The 19,104-nt window shown below is 36.5% G+C and overlaps 1 protein-coding gene across 1 annotated transcript in view; it reads left to right on the plus strand.

Annotated features, from left to right (window-relative positions):
• Positions 1–521: 521 nt before the first annotated feature.
• The window catches only part of LOC149226376 (beta-galactosidase 6-like), a 149,301-nt gene continuing 130,718 nt past the window's right edge, over positions 522–19,104 (plus strand). The window contains exons 1-10 of the mRNA XM_089377472.1: positions 522–711; positions 846–1,028; positions 1,158–1,253; positions 1,344–1,456; positions 3,327–3,393; positions 3,520–3,612; positions 3,994–4,137; positions 4,415–4,503; positions 4,811–4,916; positions 5,060–5,147. Coding sequence (XP_089233598.1) covers positions 628–711; positions 846–1,028; positions 1,158–1,253; positions 1,344–1,456; positions 3,327–3,393; positions 3,520–3,612; positions 3,994–4,137; positions 4,415–4,503; positions 4,811–4,916; positions 5,060–5,147 — 1,063 coding nt within the window. The 5' untranslated portion in view covers positions 522–627. The remainder of the gene's footprint in view (positions 712–845; positions 1,029–1,157; positions 1,254–1,343; positions 1,457–3,326; positions 3,394–3,519; positions 3,613–3,993; positions 4,138–4,414; positions 4,504–4,810; positions 4,917–5,059; positions 5,148–19,104) is intronic.

A 19,104-nucleotide genomic window follows, 5' to 3' on the forward strand; every position in this document is an offset into this window, starting at 1 on the left:
AGAATTATAATAAATTTATAACAGTTTCATATATTTATATAAATATAAATAATATATACTACTTAAATAAACTAAGTTAAATAAAGAATAAAAATAACCTGCAACAAAATCTAGAATTGGAAAATGTCTAAATAATTATAACAAATTTACAAATTTTCTGAAACATCGACTGTACATCAATCGCAAAAACTGTTGGCAGCCGAAACAACAATGCCAATCATATTGTAACAGTGTCTTAGGCAACCTCTACTTCTCCCCCCACAAAATAAATAAATAAATAAATTTAGAAGATCATATTGTAACAGTGTTTTAGGCAACCTCGACCTCTCCACCCACAAAATAAATAAATAAATTTAGAAGTAGTTCTCAAAATGAGATTCCAGCTAAAAAGCATAAAGCATTTGACATGGTCCACCATTCCGTGTAACAGTTGAACAACTTTTCTTCGAATCCAGTAAAAACTGACGTAACTGTACTATATCTGTCATTGGTATGCCACCCTTAATCGTGTTTCAGTGGCTTAAATTCGAAAGAGTCTTATCATGGGTCGGTCCATTACCACTTAATCCACTCCTTTTATCTCATAGGCATTTAGTACAGGGTCAATCCAGCACACTTGGTATTTAAATGTTCCATGTGTTTAAACTAAGTGAACATTACAGGCACTCAACTGGGTGTTTGCTGGTATTGGTTTCTGACTTGATTTGCAGGGTATGTACCTTCATTTGGTTCTTATACCTTCAGTAGTGTTCAATAAACTTAGTGTTTAAACGTTCAATGTGTTCACACTAAGTGGGCATTACAGATACTCAGTTACGAAAATTGGTTTCTGAGGAGCTTTGCAGGTTATGGATCTCTTGAGGAGCCTTCTTTTGGTTGTGTCATATGCATTTTTGTTCAATGGATTTTACTATTTGAAACATGTATCTGGTGCCAATGTTACATATGATAATAGAAGTCTTCTACTTGATGGCCAACGAAGAGTACTCATATCTGGTTCCATACATTATCCTCGAAGCACACCAGAGGTATGTATAGCCATTTTAGTTTGGATCACGCCTGAACCCAATCGTTGGTTTTTAATGTTTTCCAGACTTTGCCTGTCTTGCTGTTTTTGGCTTTGCATCACGTGGAAGCTGGATGTTACTCTTGTGCAGATGTGGCCTGATATTATTCAGAAGGCTAAGGATGGAGGCCTGGACGTTATTGAGAGTTATGTGTTCTGGAATATGCATGAGCCCAAACAGAACGAGGTGATTCTGCTATGCATTGTCTCATTGCCAACTGATTGCATGGATACATGAAGTTTTGCATTTTTCTGAAGCGCATATTGGTGTTTGCAGTACTACTTTGAAGATAGGTTTGATTTGGTGAAGTTCGTGAAAACAGTGCAGCAGGCTGGACTGCTTGTGCATCTTCGCATTGGTCCATATGCATGTGCAGAATGGAATTATGGGTAAATGTTTGTTTCCTTTATGCTGAAATTGGGTTATTGGTTTGAGATTTTCAACGAAAGGAAAGGCTCTAGACTGACCCTCAGGGTTTTCTAGAGCTGTTCGACCATCTTTATTAGAAAACAAAATATAGCCAGTCCTAAGCTGAACTCCCTAAGTGCTTGAGGTCCTAAACTACACCCCTAAATAGTTGGATACTTTAGGGGTGCATCCTCCTAGCTCCATAGAATGTTTGGAGGTGATTGCAGGATTCCCCAGGTCATGTGATTGGCAAGAGTGGATTTTGTGCTCCATGCTTATTAGGCACCTATGGGCTTATTCTTTTTAGAATCTAACAGCTCCAACCTATCGAAGAAAAGGAGAATAAATGAGGGACAAAATGCTTTTGGGGGTGTTCACGGGTTGCTTTTTGAGAGGAAATGTGTCCTAGAATTGGGACATGTTTAGGGCATTTGCCAGACACATTCAAAATCACCCTCCCCAAAGGGATCCAAGAGAGTCACTGGAAACAGGGTAGGAGTAAATGATTAAGATCCATTAATCTTTCTTGCATTCCCCCAAGAAAGGGCAGGTCCTAACTGTACGGACATTGGCAGAATTCCACTTATGAGGTTCCGTTGTTGGCGTGTATCTCCCTAGCCATTCTAGGATGCCTACATCTAACATGTGGGGATATGCTATTGAGTCGCAAGTCTGACCCATTGTTACTAGACTGTCTTGAGTCTGAGTCGACTTCCTAGTCTTTGAGGAAACTGAGTCCTGTCAATGTTTCCGATTCTCACTCTCCCCTGAGTCATGCTTGCAATTCTACTCTCAAGTCAAATGTGAGTTAGATTAACTTTGTTGGTCTAAGTTGCCTTATTCTCACAATTTTGTCACCAGTTTATTTTTTTATAAAAGACATAGACCAAATGCTCATTTTGCAGGCAACCAGTAGAGCCATCAATGTCTGTAATCCATGGCATTTTGTTATATGTAGTATCAGATATGTAGTTTGAAATGAGCTTTTATTGAAATCTTTGAAATCTCGCTTCTTGTGAACATTGCAAACTTTTTAATGAAAACTATTATTTTTTAGAATTTAATATTTGTATTTATTATCATAATTTCGTAGTAAACTCTCTATTCTTTCTGAGTCCAAGTCAACTCTGAGTCTTTGGCCATGCTGAGCCATTCTCCAAAATTTAAATCCAGTCTAGTACCTTTAGTTTCATCCACTCAATACGATTTACACTGTCAAGTCTATATTCCTTGTCCACATAATGTCTCCTCCTTTGAACATTTCATAGATCATTTGAACTATTAAACTAAGCCCGCTTATTTTATCCTTGAAGATTTTATGCATTGAAGCAAATGAAAAGCAATGATTTGTTAAGATTACCATTATGTTTGATAATGGTTTTCCATTGTAGTTGTATTTCATTCATGGGATCCAGTTTTACTAACAATGAGCACTTCAAGGTTGGGTATTGCATTCTTGATTTTAATCACCCTCACCAAACGATCTGTTTGAGGCACTTGAAAGAGTGGATGGGTAAATGATAGAAGCCCATAAGATTACCTCTGCCTGCCCTGAAGAGAGGGCAAAACCCTATGCATATGGATGTTGTGTGATTTCACATTTGGGGCTTTGTTGCTGGTGTTTAACTCCCTACAACTAAAATGTGGGGATAGGCATTTGTTTCTCGAGTCACTTTGACTCGAATCAAATTTCAACTGTGAGCACTAGAGTTTTTATTGTGTGTCAACATATTGTCTACAGATCCTTAAAATTATCGGACCAAAACCACTTCTTCCAGCTTTTTAAGATCTTATTCATATAAGCAAATTAAAAGAAATGGTTATCAAGATTATTATTGTTTTTTGATGCAGTGGATTTCCAGTCTGGTTACACTTAATTCCTGGGATCCAATTCCGAACTGACAATGAGCCCTTCAAGGTTGGCTGTTGTATTCTTGATCTCATCTAAAAGATGCTAGTTAAAGTATCATGAGCTTGATTTTAAAATATTGAATTGGATATTTTATTATTTTGTTTTTTTATGGTTGCTTGGTTTCCTTTGTAGAATGAAATGCAGCGTTTCACTGCAAAGATCGTGGACATGATGAAGCAGGAGAAACTCTTTGCCTCTCAGGGGGGTCCAATTATCTTAGCTCAGGTCATCTTTCTATCTATTTGGATGGCATTTTGCAAGTACTTCTAAGGGTTTACGTATTCAATTTCCGTCCCATTTCTATTATTGAATGTGCTCTGAGAAAAAAAGGAATGCACTGCACTCTCATAATATGGTACATGCTTTATAGTTTGTAGTAAAATTTTAGAAAAAGTGAAAACACAAATATAAAGAGGTTTTACTTTGCACAAAAGGTTAAAATGTCAAGACTTATCACGTATCCTTGATGCATCATTAGTATAATTTTTAACTCTTGAAAAGGGCGGTCAACAGAGTGGTAGTAATATCATATACAACAATAATTGAAAGTGTCTCGCTCATGTCTTTTTCAATAGTCATCCTAATGTCATTTATATAATTTAGTAGATCGAGAATGAGTATGGCAACATTGATGGGCCTTATGGAGCAGCGGGGAAGTCATACATAAAATGGGCAGCATCTATGGCTGTTGGGCTCAATACAGGAGTTCCTTGGGTAATGTGTCAGCAAGAGGATGCTCCTGATCCAATTGTAAGTAACGATTCAACCTGTTTGAAATTTACTTCTGTCTATCCTAGATTACTTTTATAAGCATCTTGCTCATATGTTATGATCATCATACAAAGATTTTGTTTCAACAATTTGCCTTAGCACAATTTATTTTTATCTAGTATATTCTCAAAATTTGTTTCTTGGTTTTGTCAATATTCAAAAGGCAAAATATTTACCATGAAAGTTGTTCTGTTCTATATTTTTCCGTAAGAATTGCATGTAAATCAAATTCTCAGGTGATTTTTTAAAATTGCAGATTAATACTTGTAATGGATTCTACTGTGACGCGTTTACACCAAATTCTCCAAACAAGCCCAAAATGTGGACAGAAAACTGGAGTGGCTGGTATTACCGTGGAAATTAATTTAGCCATGTACTTTTTGCACATGTCAAGAAATAAACATGAAACATTTGGAATATTTCAAAATTTTACCCCAATGCAACTAATAGTTACTTAGGGTGCATTTTGCTATTGCATTTAAGTTAGTTATCAGGGTACTTATTCCTTGGAATGTTTTTCTGTTGGCATTCAAACTTGTCAGGCATAGTTATGTGATACCAACATTTATTTATTTGCTTTTTGTTTTACAAAAAACAAGAAGTACATTTCACAAAAAAAGGAAATAACTTTCATTTATTTGCTGGTTTCCAGGTTTCTATCATTTGGAGGGAGAGTGCCTTTTAGGCCTACAGAGGACCTTGCTTTTTCTGTTGCACGCTTCTTCCAAAGAGGGGGTACATTTCAAAACTATTATATGGTAAGTTTGTTTTGTGTGACAAGTTACATCTTTAACATTTCAGCTTTAATACATGAAGATTATGAAAGGTCCACCAGAACATTGACTGAGAGAAGGTATTATTGAAGAGGTAAATAATATATACTGTGTTTTTGGGTTTCCAGTATCATGGAGGAACAAACTTTGGTCGTACAACAGGTGGCCCTTTTATTGCTACCAGCTATGACTATGATGCTCCCATTGATGAATATGGTAAATCACTTCGCCTTCACCTAAGTCATTCAGCCCCTGCAAAAAGATAATTATTTTTCCTCTAAGCTGCATTTGATTTGATTGATTAAATATTTGAACATATCTATTATGGTTCTGATGTTCATGATCCCAATTGGTTCCTGTAAGAATTATAGTGAACATCAAATAATACCATATGAACAGAAATCGAATAGGAATAGAATTCAGAAACATAATTCTTGTGATTAAAAACTCTTCCGTAAAGGGAAGCCATGGCAACCTTTAATTTAAATACGTAAAGCAGGGTTTGCCAGAGTCTTCATAGCTCAATTATGTAATATGGATGAAATCCAAGTTACATATACATTATATATATATATATATTTTAATTTAAGTAATTAATTTATTTCTATTTGGTTCACGGTCCCTAGAGATCGTCGACTGCTACATCCACGGAATATTTGTACCAGGCAGATCTACCCGAAAGGATCACTTCCTGCCAGCTCAACCATGGAGACTGATCCCAAGAGTGTTGAGAAAATTGATCTTGTGACCTCTCAATTGCAGAGGTGCTTTAATGACGAGGACTCGACCAATTGAGCTAACCCTTGCAGCATACATTTACGTTATATTATATGTATTGGTTTAGAGTTTACATTTTCATTGAATACATAGATAGAGTTGAGATTCTGTGTATGCTGCTGTTACAACCCAGGTTTAGTATATAATTTATTATTCTTTGAGCTAAGACCTTTTTTGGTTGCTTATGAATGTCACTAGTTTGAAGCCTTCTAGTATGGATAAGAAGAATGCACGACTATATAATTTGTGTAATATAAACAGAGTAGAAATAACCCTGAAGCAACCGTTAAACTCACATTGGTCCTGCCTAGGAAGATATCAAGAGTAGTAAGATGTGAGTAGAAACTATGCAATTTAAATGAATGTGGAGTCACCTAGGGTTTTAAGATCTTATCACAATCAACATATGGAACACTAACTATGGTGAGAAATATCATGCAAACATAAACCGGGTTTTAAAATAATAATAATAATAATAATTATCTATTTTTAAGTTCACGGCCAAGCCAGACACCAAATTGGTGTATGAGACCCCCTTGTTTGTGGGGCAAGGGACCCACCTCCGTGCAGTGATTTGACTGCTAAGTCTACGAAGGCATACATACTCTACCCCCCCTCTGGTTTTGAACCTGTGACCTCGTAGGAAGAAACACATGCTCTTAACCATTAGGCCCACTCAAGTTGTATTGGCTCATTATGTTACTCCCAAAATATGCAACTGTAAATGTTAATAAAGTGATGACCAAACAAACCTAGGATTTCAAATTGTAAATGCTGAAAATAAAGTAAATGCTCTCAAAAGATTGAAGCAGAGTCAGGAATATGACTCCATCTAGAATCCATATTGAATTGATTTGCTAGAATGGTGGATATTCAATGGCTTGCATCCGAAATTGTTGTAGAATAGTGAGGTAGAAGCCTTAGATATGGTGGATATGCTTGTAAGTCTGATGTTGAACTGCTAACATGCACATGCTTATCCGATCAAAGGTTGTCTATAACTGTTGGCATGCCACTGATCAAGCTTTATATCCTTTAAGCATGACATTGGATAATTTTATTTGATGACCTATTATGATCTAGAACCACAAACACCTTTTGTTATTGCTTGTCATTTTCTCCTCTCTAGCAAATTTTTTGGATTAAGAAATAAAATAGGTGGATACCTATGGAGGGATACTTCTTTATGAATATAGAAATAAAATAGGTGGATACATATAGCCACCCCACCTCTTCCACTGACTCATAATGGTTCTAGATCTTCGTAGTTTTACTGCAATTTTGCAGTTCCTAAACTTCCTACGCATTCTTTTGGCATTTCCCATGTGTTTTTTTGTACTTTATATGGTTGGTTTGCTAAACAAATAGAGCATGGAATAAGCTTTGTAACACTCCATGAAATGGCCCAAATTGAGTTTTTATGTGAAAGTTGCAACTACAAAAGGTTGTTGTATCTACTGGGCTCCTCGGGGCGTACATTCATTTTGCCACCTTGTCTATTAGGGTTAGGGTTTTGCTCTAGAGTTTTTACCTCATAGGGTTTAATACTTTATGTTGATACTCTGTGTTGGCTTCTCATAATGGGCTTCTTGCTGTAGTCGACACATCTTTCATTAGAGATATGCTACCGTCATTCAAGCCAATTTGTATTGCTTTGCCTATTGTAGAGTTTGTTTTTGTTTTATTCATTAATAGAATTTTGTTTTCACTATATCACCGTGTTCTTTGTAATGGCAATGTGTGATTTCGCTTATATTTCTATCTTCATTTCATTTTTCACATAATTTAGACCAATGGTATTAGAGAAATCTACTCTTTATTGTTTTTACATGCATGCCCTTGACAAAGTTATGATAAAGGGAGTTGGGCTTCAAACTCATTGGATTTGGTGAAGGCCACCCTTGCTACTCCAAGCAACCTCCCATGGTGGCAAAAGAAAAGATGATGAAACAAAAGATCCTATCAAGTTGTTGCTTGAATAAGCCTTTGTATTTGAGAGAAATGAGACGGTCAATACTTTTGTCTAGATCCTTTGATGACAACCAATGGCAATGGAGGCGCTTATGACAAATAGTCATTTTGGAGGTACAACACCTTTCAAGGTAGAAGTTAACTTTTACATTCTTTATTCAAAGGTTAGATAGACACAAATGCTTTCAAGAAATGGTTAAGTTTGCTAGAGGGTTATTACTCTGTTCAAAATTCTTTTGACTGTGAAAAGATCAACTTTTCCCTCCTCAAGTGCTTTCTCCATGTCAATGATTGGTGGGACACTTATTAGATGCAACATGTTGAAGATGAGTTTGAGACATTTAGGATAGAACCCATTTAGGTCGCTTTTGTTCATGCCCTTAAGGAGGAAATCTACCTTCTTGGAAACTACGATGACTAGTGGCAGCTAGAAGGTTTGATCTTGCGCCTTGTCTAGATTATTCCAACGAGTCACTGATTCACCATAATTAACAAAAGAAAAAGAAAACTATGATGGTTAGTACATGAGTTGGACAACTTTGTGCTAGGAGAAAGACTAGCTAGTGCCGAATTACACTAGTGTCATCTTCCATACCTTACACTCGAAGCTGGCTATTAGGAACTTCAAGTTGCACTTGGTTCTAAAATACCATAGTCGTTTACATTGGTACATCGAATTAAAGGTGGTGTTCCTGGATATCTCCTCACTAGTAGTTGCTTATGATTATGTGATTAAGATTGAGCAAAAGTTTAAGCAAAGAGTAAGAGGAAGTTTGAGTTTGCAAATCTGCCACAACATAAGAATGGTGAAGGTAGACCTAACTCGCGAAACAAAGGATAGAGCAAGGATAGCCAACCTTAGGACAACTAGTCCAAGATGCAAGCAAAGAAGGGTAATTGAAGTCAAATAAGAATATTGGAAAGAGGTTTTATCTCCACAAAAGCCTTTAGCACAAAACTAATGAATATCGCTCTAAATAGTCATTGTTTGTTACACTAAAAGCATGAGAATTGAATTTTGGCTCTGACTTGTTAGATATTCTAAACCATGGTATGTAGGCTTTGCATTAAATGGAACTCTTAAACTACTAGATAGATGAAACCTGGATGCCATTCAAAATTGTTGTTATAATAATGCTAAAGTCTACAATGACATATAATAGAATAATTATAATGGAAACTCATAGGTCTATTATAAATCACATCATTGTTATCAAGACAAAATAAAATAGAAATATAGCATACTTGCTAAATCACAATTAAAAGCAAAAAAATAAACTTAGTAGATGGATTGTGAAAAAATATTACTATTTTCATATTAATTTGGATTTAAAATATGCCATAGAAAAAAAACAACAAACTAATTCATTGCTCTTTTTTGAGCTAAATGAATTAAATATATATACTTGGCTTGTCTTCGTATCTATGTTGCATGGGTTCCCGAACCCAGGGGTGGGGTTCTCGAACTCGTCCCGGGTTCCTGTCCCCATGTTCCGGGTGCTGGAACGGGTACCTTTGAGAAGAACCCTGAAGAACTTGGTTCTTCTTGAAAGAACTTGAGACTTCGAAATCATAAACCGGGTTCTTTTGATACATCGGAAAGGATTGCAAAGTGTCGATGTAGATGTAATATTCCCAACTCAAATATACTCAATTTTCTCTTATTTTCCGAGTTTTTAATTGAGTTTCAATGAGTCTTAATTGAGGTATTTTATCAAATAGTTGAAGGACAACTGCTGTAGATGTTGGTTTTATATTTTCTCTCAAGTGACATGGACAGGGTCATTGCAGCAATGGGAAAATGCTTCAAATAACTAGACAACTTATTTATAAACTCAAAATTAGACTTTCACTGCTGTTACAACTTAAAATGATGAAATTTTTTGAGCATAAACAACCATGCAACTAACTAGACACTAATAGATGTAGTGAAGGTCAAAACAGTGGAACTTGGTAGCATTACAACAGTATATACATGGAATATCAACCTTTAAATAATAGATCTTCAACCATTAAAATCAGTCTTCTACAACAGAGATGGATCAACAATAAACATAGCTTGTTCTCTGAAAAATCGTTGTTTAACAAGGTAAAGTCTGATATTGTTTAAGAGCAAATTTCCCAAATTTTACAATGCCATTGCGAAGGACACACCTGGAACATGCTCCATCTGATAAGAACTTAAACTTGATGATTGTCAGAGCTTCTGCAATTAACTTGATTTCTTAAGTAGACAAGTTGCTACAGGATTTGGCAAAAATCTTGAAATTTGGACAGTGAGTAAGGATACATAAATTGGGCTCTATTATCTCTTGAAAGAGGATATTTGATCAACCTTTAACCTCTGAAATCAATACTGTTAAATCATAAATATTTTAGTTTTCTTGTTTAAAGTTGAAAAATATACAAATTCATATATTATAATTTATAAAATATAATATTTATATATTATATATATATATATATAAATTATAATATACCCCTGACGAACCCACACACCCTGTTTCAAAAAATGACGTACCTGTCCCCGAACCCACGTTTCTTGGCAACATAGCTTCGTATAGACTAGAAAGAAGAGTAGGTACAATGCATTTGGACACATGCACAACAATGTCCCCTATGGAGATGATCTGAGGCATGAAGGCATGCATCTTGATAGAGATTGATGTCTTTAATTGGATTGCTTTTTTTCTTAACTAAATGAGCAAACCCTAACCTAAGGTGTCTTGAATTAGAGTGCTCAACATGCATGAATGCATGCGATTGTATCCTCAAGTCAACTACACCTTCAAAAATGGTTAAGTCACTAGTGCTTTATCTCTTATAATTGAATATAAGGATAACATTATCCCTTCCCATCCATGGCAAACACATGCATCCATGCATGTGACCTCAATTAGAATCCTAAGAAATTAGTGGTGCACCCTCTTGTTGTGCCCTCATCTACAATCCATCATGCTACACAAATTTTAGAATCTGCTTAGTGTGTAATGTGTCTTAACTAAGGTGCCTAGATCTGCGACACTTTTGCCTAGCCTTGTAGAACACTGTCCAAGGTACACTAATCTAACACTCTTTTCCAATTAAAGTGTTCACCAATCCAAGTCTGTCCTTGAACATCTCAAACTCACCCTTGGCTAGAGGCAGAGTTAAGATATTTGCAGCCTACTGATCTGTATGAATATACTCTAGTGTATTTGCTTTGTTTTGAACCACGTCCCTAAGAAAATGGCACTTGATGATGTGTTTGGAAGGATTATGGAAAACTAGATTCTCATTGAGTTTGTACAACTGTAATTGTCATAGTAGATCAAAGTAGGCTCCAATATTTAAGTTGTTAGTTTTGCAAATAGTTTGTGATTCTCATTACTTTCCATGTACTTCGCTAAATTCAATGCCACTTAGGCGTGCTTCTTGTTAAACCAAGAAATCATTGCTAAACCCAAATTATAACAACACCTTGAAGTAATCTTCTTGTCACCTACATCTCCTGCACAATCAAAATCAATGAATCCATGTAGCAACAACTCACCATCTCTTGCATATCTTAGCCCATAATGTATTGTGCCCTTCAAACATCAAAGCACATGCTTTTAAGCTATTTTGTGAACCTATCTGGACTCAACCATGAACTGACTGAAGATGTTCACTGCAAAACATATAAAAGGTCTTGTGTTAACTATATGCATCAAGGATCCAATCAATTTTCTATAGATCAAAATGATCTACCAAATCTAAAGCTAAGTCACCATGCAACTTCAGATTCAACATCAGAAGAGTGGTCATGGGATGCCATCCATCATTTGGAACCTTTTTAGGATCTTGATTGTGTATTTTCCCTACCAAGGAAACACTCACTTATACTCTGCCAAATCTCTAGACCTAAGATATAGTGCGTTAGTCCAATGTTCTTCATGTCAAATTCTTGTGCCATCTTAGCCTTGCACACTGCAATGAGATTCTTGTAAGCATTAGGTCATCTACATATAGGACCAATAGAAGCCTATCATATCTATCAAATAAATGATACAAATTGGGATCAACACCAATTTTGGTGAAGCCCAAACCTAATAGGTACTCATCATTTTTGGAGTATCAAGCACATGGTGCTTGCTTCAACCTGTAAATGGATTTTTTCAATCTGCACTTAGAGGAATTTTTCCCATGTTCCTTGAACCCTTTTAGGTGATTAATGTATGCTTCTTCCTGAGTTGGGCCATTAGGGAAGGTTTTCTTGACATCCATATGATATAACTGCTAACCAAAAGTAGATGCTAAAGACGTAATGGTCTTGATAGAAGCATACCTAGCAAGTGGAGCAAAAAATCGTTTAAAGTGATTAATGTATGCTTCTTCCTTAGTTGGGCCATTAAGGAAGGTTGTCGTAGCATCCATCTAATATAACTGCTAACCAAAAGTAGATGCTAAAGACATAATGGTCCTGATAGAAGTCTACCTAGCAACCAAAGCAAAAGTCTCCTCATAGTTGATTCCCTCTTTAGGAAAATCCTCTAGCAATGAATCAAGTCTTGTGCTTCTCTCTGCTTCCATCAACTGCGTGCTTCACATTATACAACCACCTGGAATCAACCACTAATTTTCCCTTTGGTCTCAACACAATCTCTCCCACATCATTATTCGTGATGAAGTTGTATTCCTCCACCATGACATCCCTCTATATACCTACACACTTGTTTCCCTCATAAGTGGAAGGTGCAATAAGGGAAATTTCTTGGGAGGATGACTTATTCAAAAGGAAGTCTTTGGAGCATCAACTTGCTCCTCTACTTCTTCCATTGTTTGTGTAAGCCACCTCAATGTCGAGGTTGCATATTTTGGTAAAGGTGTCTCTATAATTGTATCGAAACTTGTTTGACTTGAACATGAACTCTTTGAAACTTGTGTATCAACACTTGAAGCAACAATTATTGTCTCCTGAATCACTTATTGGGAGCTCTTGAGACTTGAAATACAATGTATCCTCATCCACCTTCACATCCAATCTTGCTACTATCTTCCTTTGATATGTAACATAGATCTTGTAAGCTTTAAAGAACTCACTCTAGCCAACTAGAATACCCTTTAAGATGGAGGGTTAAATTTCGTCTTCTTCTCCCCTTCAACATGAATGTAACCTCTCTTAGACACCTTGAAATGAGAAACATCTGATTTCGCCCTTGCGAAGGCTTCCTTTGGAGTCTTGTACTTCAACACCTAATGAGAACATTTGCTTGGTATGTAGATTGTAATACAGCATCATGCTTTTTGGTAATACAATCATAGACTTATTGGTCTCTACTGTGAACTTGCTCTTTCTCTTAGCAACATCATCTCATTACAAGTTGTAAGGCGCTATGAACTTCTTGATCCTTCCTTTTTTGCAAAAGGAATTAGAGGCATCGGAATTATACTCCCTTCCATTGTCCAATCTCTCAATAGATTGATCTTTCTACTTGTTTGGTTCTCAACAAGAGCTTTAAGCTCTCGGAACTTGTTAAGAACCTCATCCTTGGTCCACATAGAATAGATCTAGGTCTTTTTAGAAGAATCAACAATAAAAATAACATAATAAATATTACTTGTCAATGATATTGATGAAATGGGTCGTCAAGCATTTGAATGGGTAAGATCAAGAATCCTTCTTGATTTGTGCTTAATGCTTAGGAAAGCAACCTTAGCATGCTTGCTGAGTGGACATCCCTTGCACACTCCTTTCTTCTCCACCTTGAAGTAAGGGAATCCAACCAGGAGCACTATAGCAACAATGCAACATTTGCCTTAGGTATTTCCTGATGAGAAATCAATGCAAGCACTATAGCAACAATGCAACATTTGCCTTAGGTATTTCCTGATGAGAAATCAATGCATGTAGTTATTAGGGTTTGATTCCTTGTTTCTTGATAATTACTTGTGATATGTGTTGGTTTTTTTTTTTTTTTTACTTCTTTATTATGTTATCTTTCATCAAGCAATTACCAATTCAAAAATGCATGAAGATCACAAAAACAAAGGACAAAAGATGTAGTACTCAGCCAGGGCAAAACCCCTCTTCAATGGGAAAACCCAGTCAACTCTTCTTCAATAATATAAGCTAGTCAAAGTGAGAGAATCCACGACCTTTTGACCAAGACAAAGACTTCCTCCGATCACCAACTCAACCTTTTTTCCAAGTAGACAAATCCTGCTCCAGTGAACAATGGTCAGCTCCTGCAAAATTGCATCAATTTGGCATTTCAGCGTTTTGCAACTCAGAATTTTGGACCTGCAATTTCTGCAGAAATTTTGACCCCTGCAACTTGCCCAAAAACCCTAGAAAACTCACATGTGTGAGAGAGAGATGCCCCAAAAACTTTGATTTGGTCTTCCTTTGGTTTGTTCTTTCTTCTCCTTGACTTAACTCATCTTTTCTTGCTCTTGAACTGCAGATCAAACTTGTGGATGGATTGGTGCCAAATAGGCCGAGATCCTCTTCTATTTATAATTTGATGCTGCTTCGACAAGGTCAAATTGCCCCAATTTGGGTTGACTTATTCAAGGCAAGGCCGACTTGGTGAGGAGGTGACAAATAGTGGTTTTGACTCAAACAAAATTTTCTTTACATGATACAAAAGCCCAAAAAGGGTCTAATAAATGTGACAAAGACTCTTAATACTCAAGAGAAACCCTAGAAGCCTACAATGAAGGTGTTGATGTAATACATAAATAAAGCGAGCATGAAACCCATGCTTGAAAATAATTTTCTTTTACAATTTTAAAATACATAACGACAAAGTACAATAATAATTTTGAAGATTGGCCATAGTTACATTTTCAACACTCCCTCTTAACTAGGAAGGTATTCATAATAGTACAAATAGGTACAAGGATGTACTCAAATTGACATTGTTCACAAAAGAGTTACAACATATGCAATGCTGGTGATACCCTAACTACCAAGGTATCCTTCCAATAGGGACTAAGGTGTCATCTAGGCATTTGCCACTACAGGTACCATCAAGCTACAACCTTGGTATCCATCCAATAGGATACCATTTAGACCTCCATGCCTTCACACCAACCCTTACAGGGATCCATGTATTAAGACTAAACCAGAGCTCCACACGATACCCTCCCTTTGGGATCTAGACGTCATTTGAGATCTCAATATTAACCAGGCCATGATGTCCTCCCAAGTACCATCATTATACAAGTATTTTTATGGTACTCATCTCTCCCTCTCAACCAAATCAGAGATATCCACCAACTCGAGTATGCTCCTAAAATAAACTAACTTCTTGTTGGGAAGAGATTTCGTCAATACATCAACTACTTGTTCATTTGTTGGCACGTACTATAGCTTCACGACCCCATATTGTACTAAACTTCTAATATAGTGATACTTATTGTTAATATGCTTAGTTCTAGCATGGAATACGGGGTCCTTAGTCATTCTGATGCTGCTTTGATTATTACAATTTATAATCATGGGATCCAAGGGCCCTCCAAATAAATCTGCTGGAAGTTTCCTTAACCGAACCGCTTATTTTCCAACTTCACAAGCAACAACATATTTAGCCTCTATACTACTCAAAGCAACCGAATCTTGTTTACGACTCATCCAAGAAATCATAATAGATCCCAGACTAAGACAACCACCAGTAGTGCTTCTTCCATCCTTCTCACTGCCACCCCAATCTGAATTGGTAAAACCTGTTAACTTGATCTCCTTTCCATTATACTTTAGGCAGTGATGAATAGTCCCACATAAATACCTTAAGATATGCTGGGCAACTATCCAATGATCATGATGTGGCTCTAACTGAAATTGACGTAGAACATTCATTGCATAACATATATTGGGTCTAGTATTTGCCAAATACATCAATGAGCCAACCAACTGATGATAACATGTAGGATTAACAAGGCTAGAATCTGAAGTTCTCAATATCTTTAAATTGATGATCATTGGGGTTGTCATAGGCATGGAATTGATCATACCAAACTTTTGTAGAACCTTGATGATATACTTTCCTTGACCAAGATAGATTTTCCAGGTTTCTGCCAAACTTCCAAGCCCAAATAGTAATGCATGAGTCTGAGATCTTTCATTTCAAATTCTGCTGCCAACATCTTCTTACATTCTTGAATTCTATGCTCCACAACTGTAATGACTAAATCATCCACATATAATAGAATAGTGATTGGTTCATTCTTTACTACTTTGATGTAGAGATTTGGGTTTTCAGAACTTTTAACGAATCCAATCCTTGCATCCATTCTAGCATACCAAGCTCTAGGTGCTTGTTTCAAGGCATATAGAGCTTTCTTCAACTTGTAGACATGGGATTCCTTGCTATGTAGCTAAAAACCTTCTGGTTGTTCAATGTACACTTCTTCATCTATAGTTCCATTCAAGAAAGCTATTTTGACATCCATATGGTGGATGTTCCATCCCAAAGAAGCTGCTAAAGAAATCAAGGATCTAATGGTAGTGTACCTGGCTGTAGGAGCAAATGTTTCTTCGTAGTTCACTCCATCCTTTTGAGAGAATCCCCTTGCACCAAATCTTGCTCTGTATTTATCAATACTTACATCAACAACATGTCGATATTTTAGATCCATTTGGAGGTGACAACAGATTTGTCACTAGGTCTAGGAACAATTTCCCAAACCCCATTTTTCATGATTGATTGATATTCTTCTTGCATGGCTTTCTTCCATTCATCATGATGAGCAACTTGTTCAAAGTTGCTGGTTTTGCTTCAATTAGTTTTGTTATATCTGTTGCTTATCTAGAGTACCTATTCGGTCTTTTGCTTTCTCTGAAAGTACCCTTTGTTACTCCATGTCCTTCGACATCTTCAAGTGTAGCTTATAACCAATTTGGCCTCTTCTTTGTTTCGGGAATGATTGCAAGTTGAATACGTTCACTTGGTCCTTCTTCTTCTTCTTGATTTGTAGGTGCACTATCAAGTTGTTTTTCTTCTTCAAAAAGTGGGATATCCTCTTCATCTAATTCAATAGGAATATCTTTGGACTTCTTGTATGCAAAGTTTTCATCAAATATAACATCTTTGCTCACTTCAATTCTACGATCTTCTTTTATGTAGATTCTATAAGCCTTTGATGAAAGACTATATCCAACAAAGATTCCCTTTAGACTAGTAGAGTCCAACTTCTTTCTTTTATCCTTTGGAATGTGAATGTAGGCGGGGCATCCAAAGATACAAAGATGATCTACATACGGCTTATTTCTTGAGATTACTTCCTCTGGTGTCATATTCTCAAGAATTCTATGAGTACCTCTATTTTGTATGTATACTGCGATCATTGCTGCTTCTCCCCATAAGAATTTTGGAATGTCTTTTGATCAAATATTATGGTCCTAATTCTTCAATGGTCCTATTCTTTCTTTTTGCTACTCCATTTTGTTCGAGATTATAGGGAACTATGAGTTCCTTCCTAATACCCGCTTGCAAAAGGCTATGAGTTCCTTAGATGTATATTCACCACCATTGTCAGATCTGAGAGTCTTTATCTTCCTTTCTGTCAAGTTCTCCACTTCTAATTTGAAATCCTTGAAATTTTCAAAGAGTTCATCCTTAGTTTTGAGAAGATAAATCCAAGTCTTCCTAGAATGATCATCAATGAAGGTCACATAGTATAGATGGCCTTGAAGAGATTTATTTGCCATTTGTCCACATACATTAGAATGAATGGGGTGTAACACTTCTTTAGATATTGATTCACTGCTTGAAAAATGGTTTTCTTGTGTTCTTCCCCAAAGCACATCCCTTACATACTCCTTCATGATCCTCCTTCAAGTTGGGGATACCTTTTACCATTTTACTTAAAGAGGGCAATATTTTATAATGAAGGTGCACATATCTTCTATGCCAAAGTTCAAAATGACTAATATCCATGTGAACAAGAGCTTGGGGAGAATTTGTTAAAAGTTTATACAATCTTCCTTCACGAATCCCATTAACCCTTGCCTTATCAATGCTAGAGTCCCTTCCCCTGTTAATTTTTGGTAGCTCAATGACAAATTCCCTCCTTTGGACAGTCTTCCTCATCAAGAAAGACACCTCCTAGCCCTGTAAGAATTTAATTTGGTTAAGTAAAAATATATTTTAATATGAAAACCCTCATGTGCACAAAAGGATAGGTTGGCCCAAAAGAAGAATTTGGACACACTTGGAAGCCTATAAATGCGAGTCAAGTTACCCTCATTTGGAGATTATCAAAAAGGCATCTTCTTCTTCCCTCTCCTTTGATTTGGCTCGCACAGGTCTGAAGTGGTTCGCGTATATTGGTTCGTACAGGTCCAAAATTGCAGGGTCCGAATCTCGCACATGTGATCTAGGGTTTGATTTGTAGCTGCATGGTTGCCATAGGGAATTTTTGGTTGCAACCGCAGGCACGCAGGCTTATCCGCGCAGTTGGAGGGTTTCAACTGCACGTACGTACAATCTCTCCGCTTCGCTGGAAACTAGGGTTTTATTTTTACAGTTGACCGCAGTTGACCATAGACTGGAATGTTATCTTTGATCAGGACTGTTGCTGGAATCATATCTTGGATATTGTTTGGTTGATTTTGCTAGATAGTCTTGTGGATAAAGAATTGGATTATTGTACTCCCTTTGCTGAAACATTCAATGACAATCTTATAAGAAGAAGAATTTGAAAGGGTTTTCACCCTTGTGGGGTTTTGCCTTGGTCTCCGACCAATCCTGGTGTCCCTATGTTTGAATGATTTTCTTCTATTGTTCCTTTATGTTCTGCTGCATTGATGATGATATTGTTCTTTTTATATAATTGCATATGTTGCTAATTAGTGTTATGATGTTGTGGGGTGAAGTCAATGTGTAAATAATGAAATGCAATTAGCTGAAGCAAAGAACAATGTAGCCCTAAGAAAAATTAACATGGTATCAAAGTTGGGCCGAAGAAAAGTCATTGAGATCACCCCTGTAAAGACACATTTGATGGAAGCAAGAGAAGATGGAGGAGACCTAAAATAATTCTAGGGTTTGAAGGAAACCTTAGGCAATCTAGTTATTAGGATTTGATGGATTGCATGAGGTTAGGGTTTGGATGAAATTTTGACGTATGATAAAGACTTGAGTTATGTAGTATTGATACCCTAGCATAATCAGTGAGATGTTGTTCTAGCACTTGGGATAGATTAAATTGGGCTACTATCTCCTAAAGATTGGTTCTAGAGGGAGATGGTCACTTCTCGTTGAAAGATAAGTACCTTTTAGATTTATTTTATTTCTTGTTTAGATTTATTGATTTGATTATTGCTTCCTGCATATTTGAGTATGTGAATACTTCAAACCTATAGATGAGATTTGATAAGTAGATCCTTCTTGAGGATCATCTAAGTTGCAGGAAAAGAAAGCTAGTGCAGGACGAGAAGAGCTGGTAGTAGCAAAGGAAA

This window comes from Pinus tabuliformis, chromosome J (assembly GCF_031772625.1).
Source record: "Pinus tabuliformis cultivar Carrire ecotype Pingquan chromosome J, CPIR1, whole genome shotgun sequence".
NCBI classification, from domain to species: Eukaryota; Viridiplantae; Streptophyta; class Pinopsida; order Pinales; family Pinaceae; genus Pinus; species Pinus tabuliformis.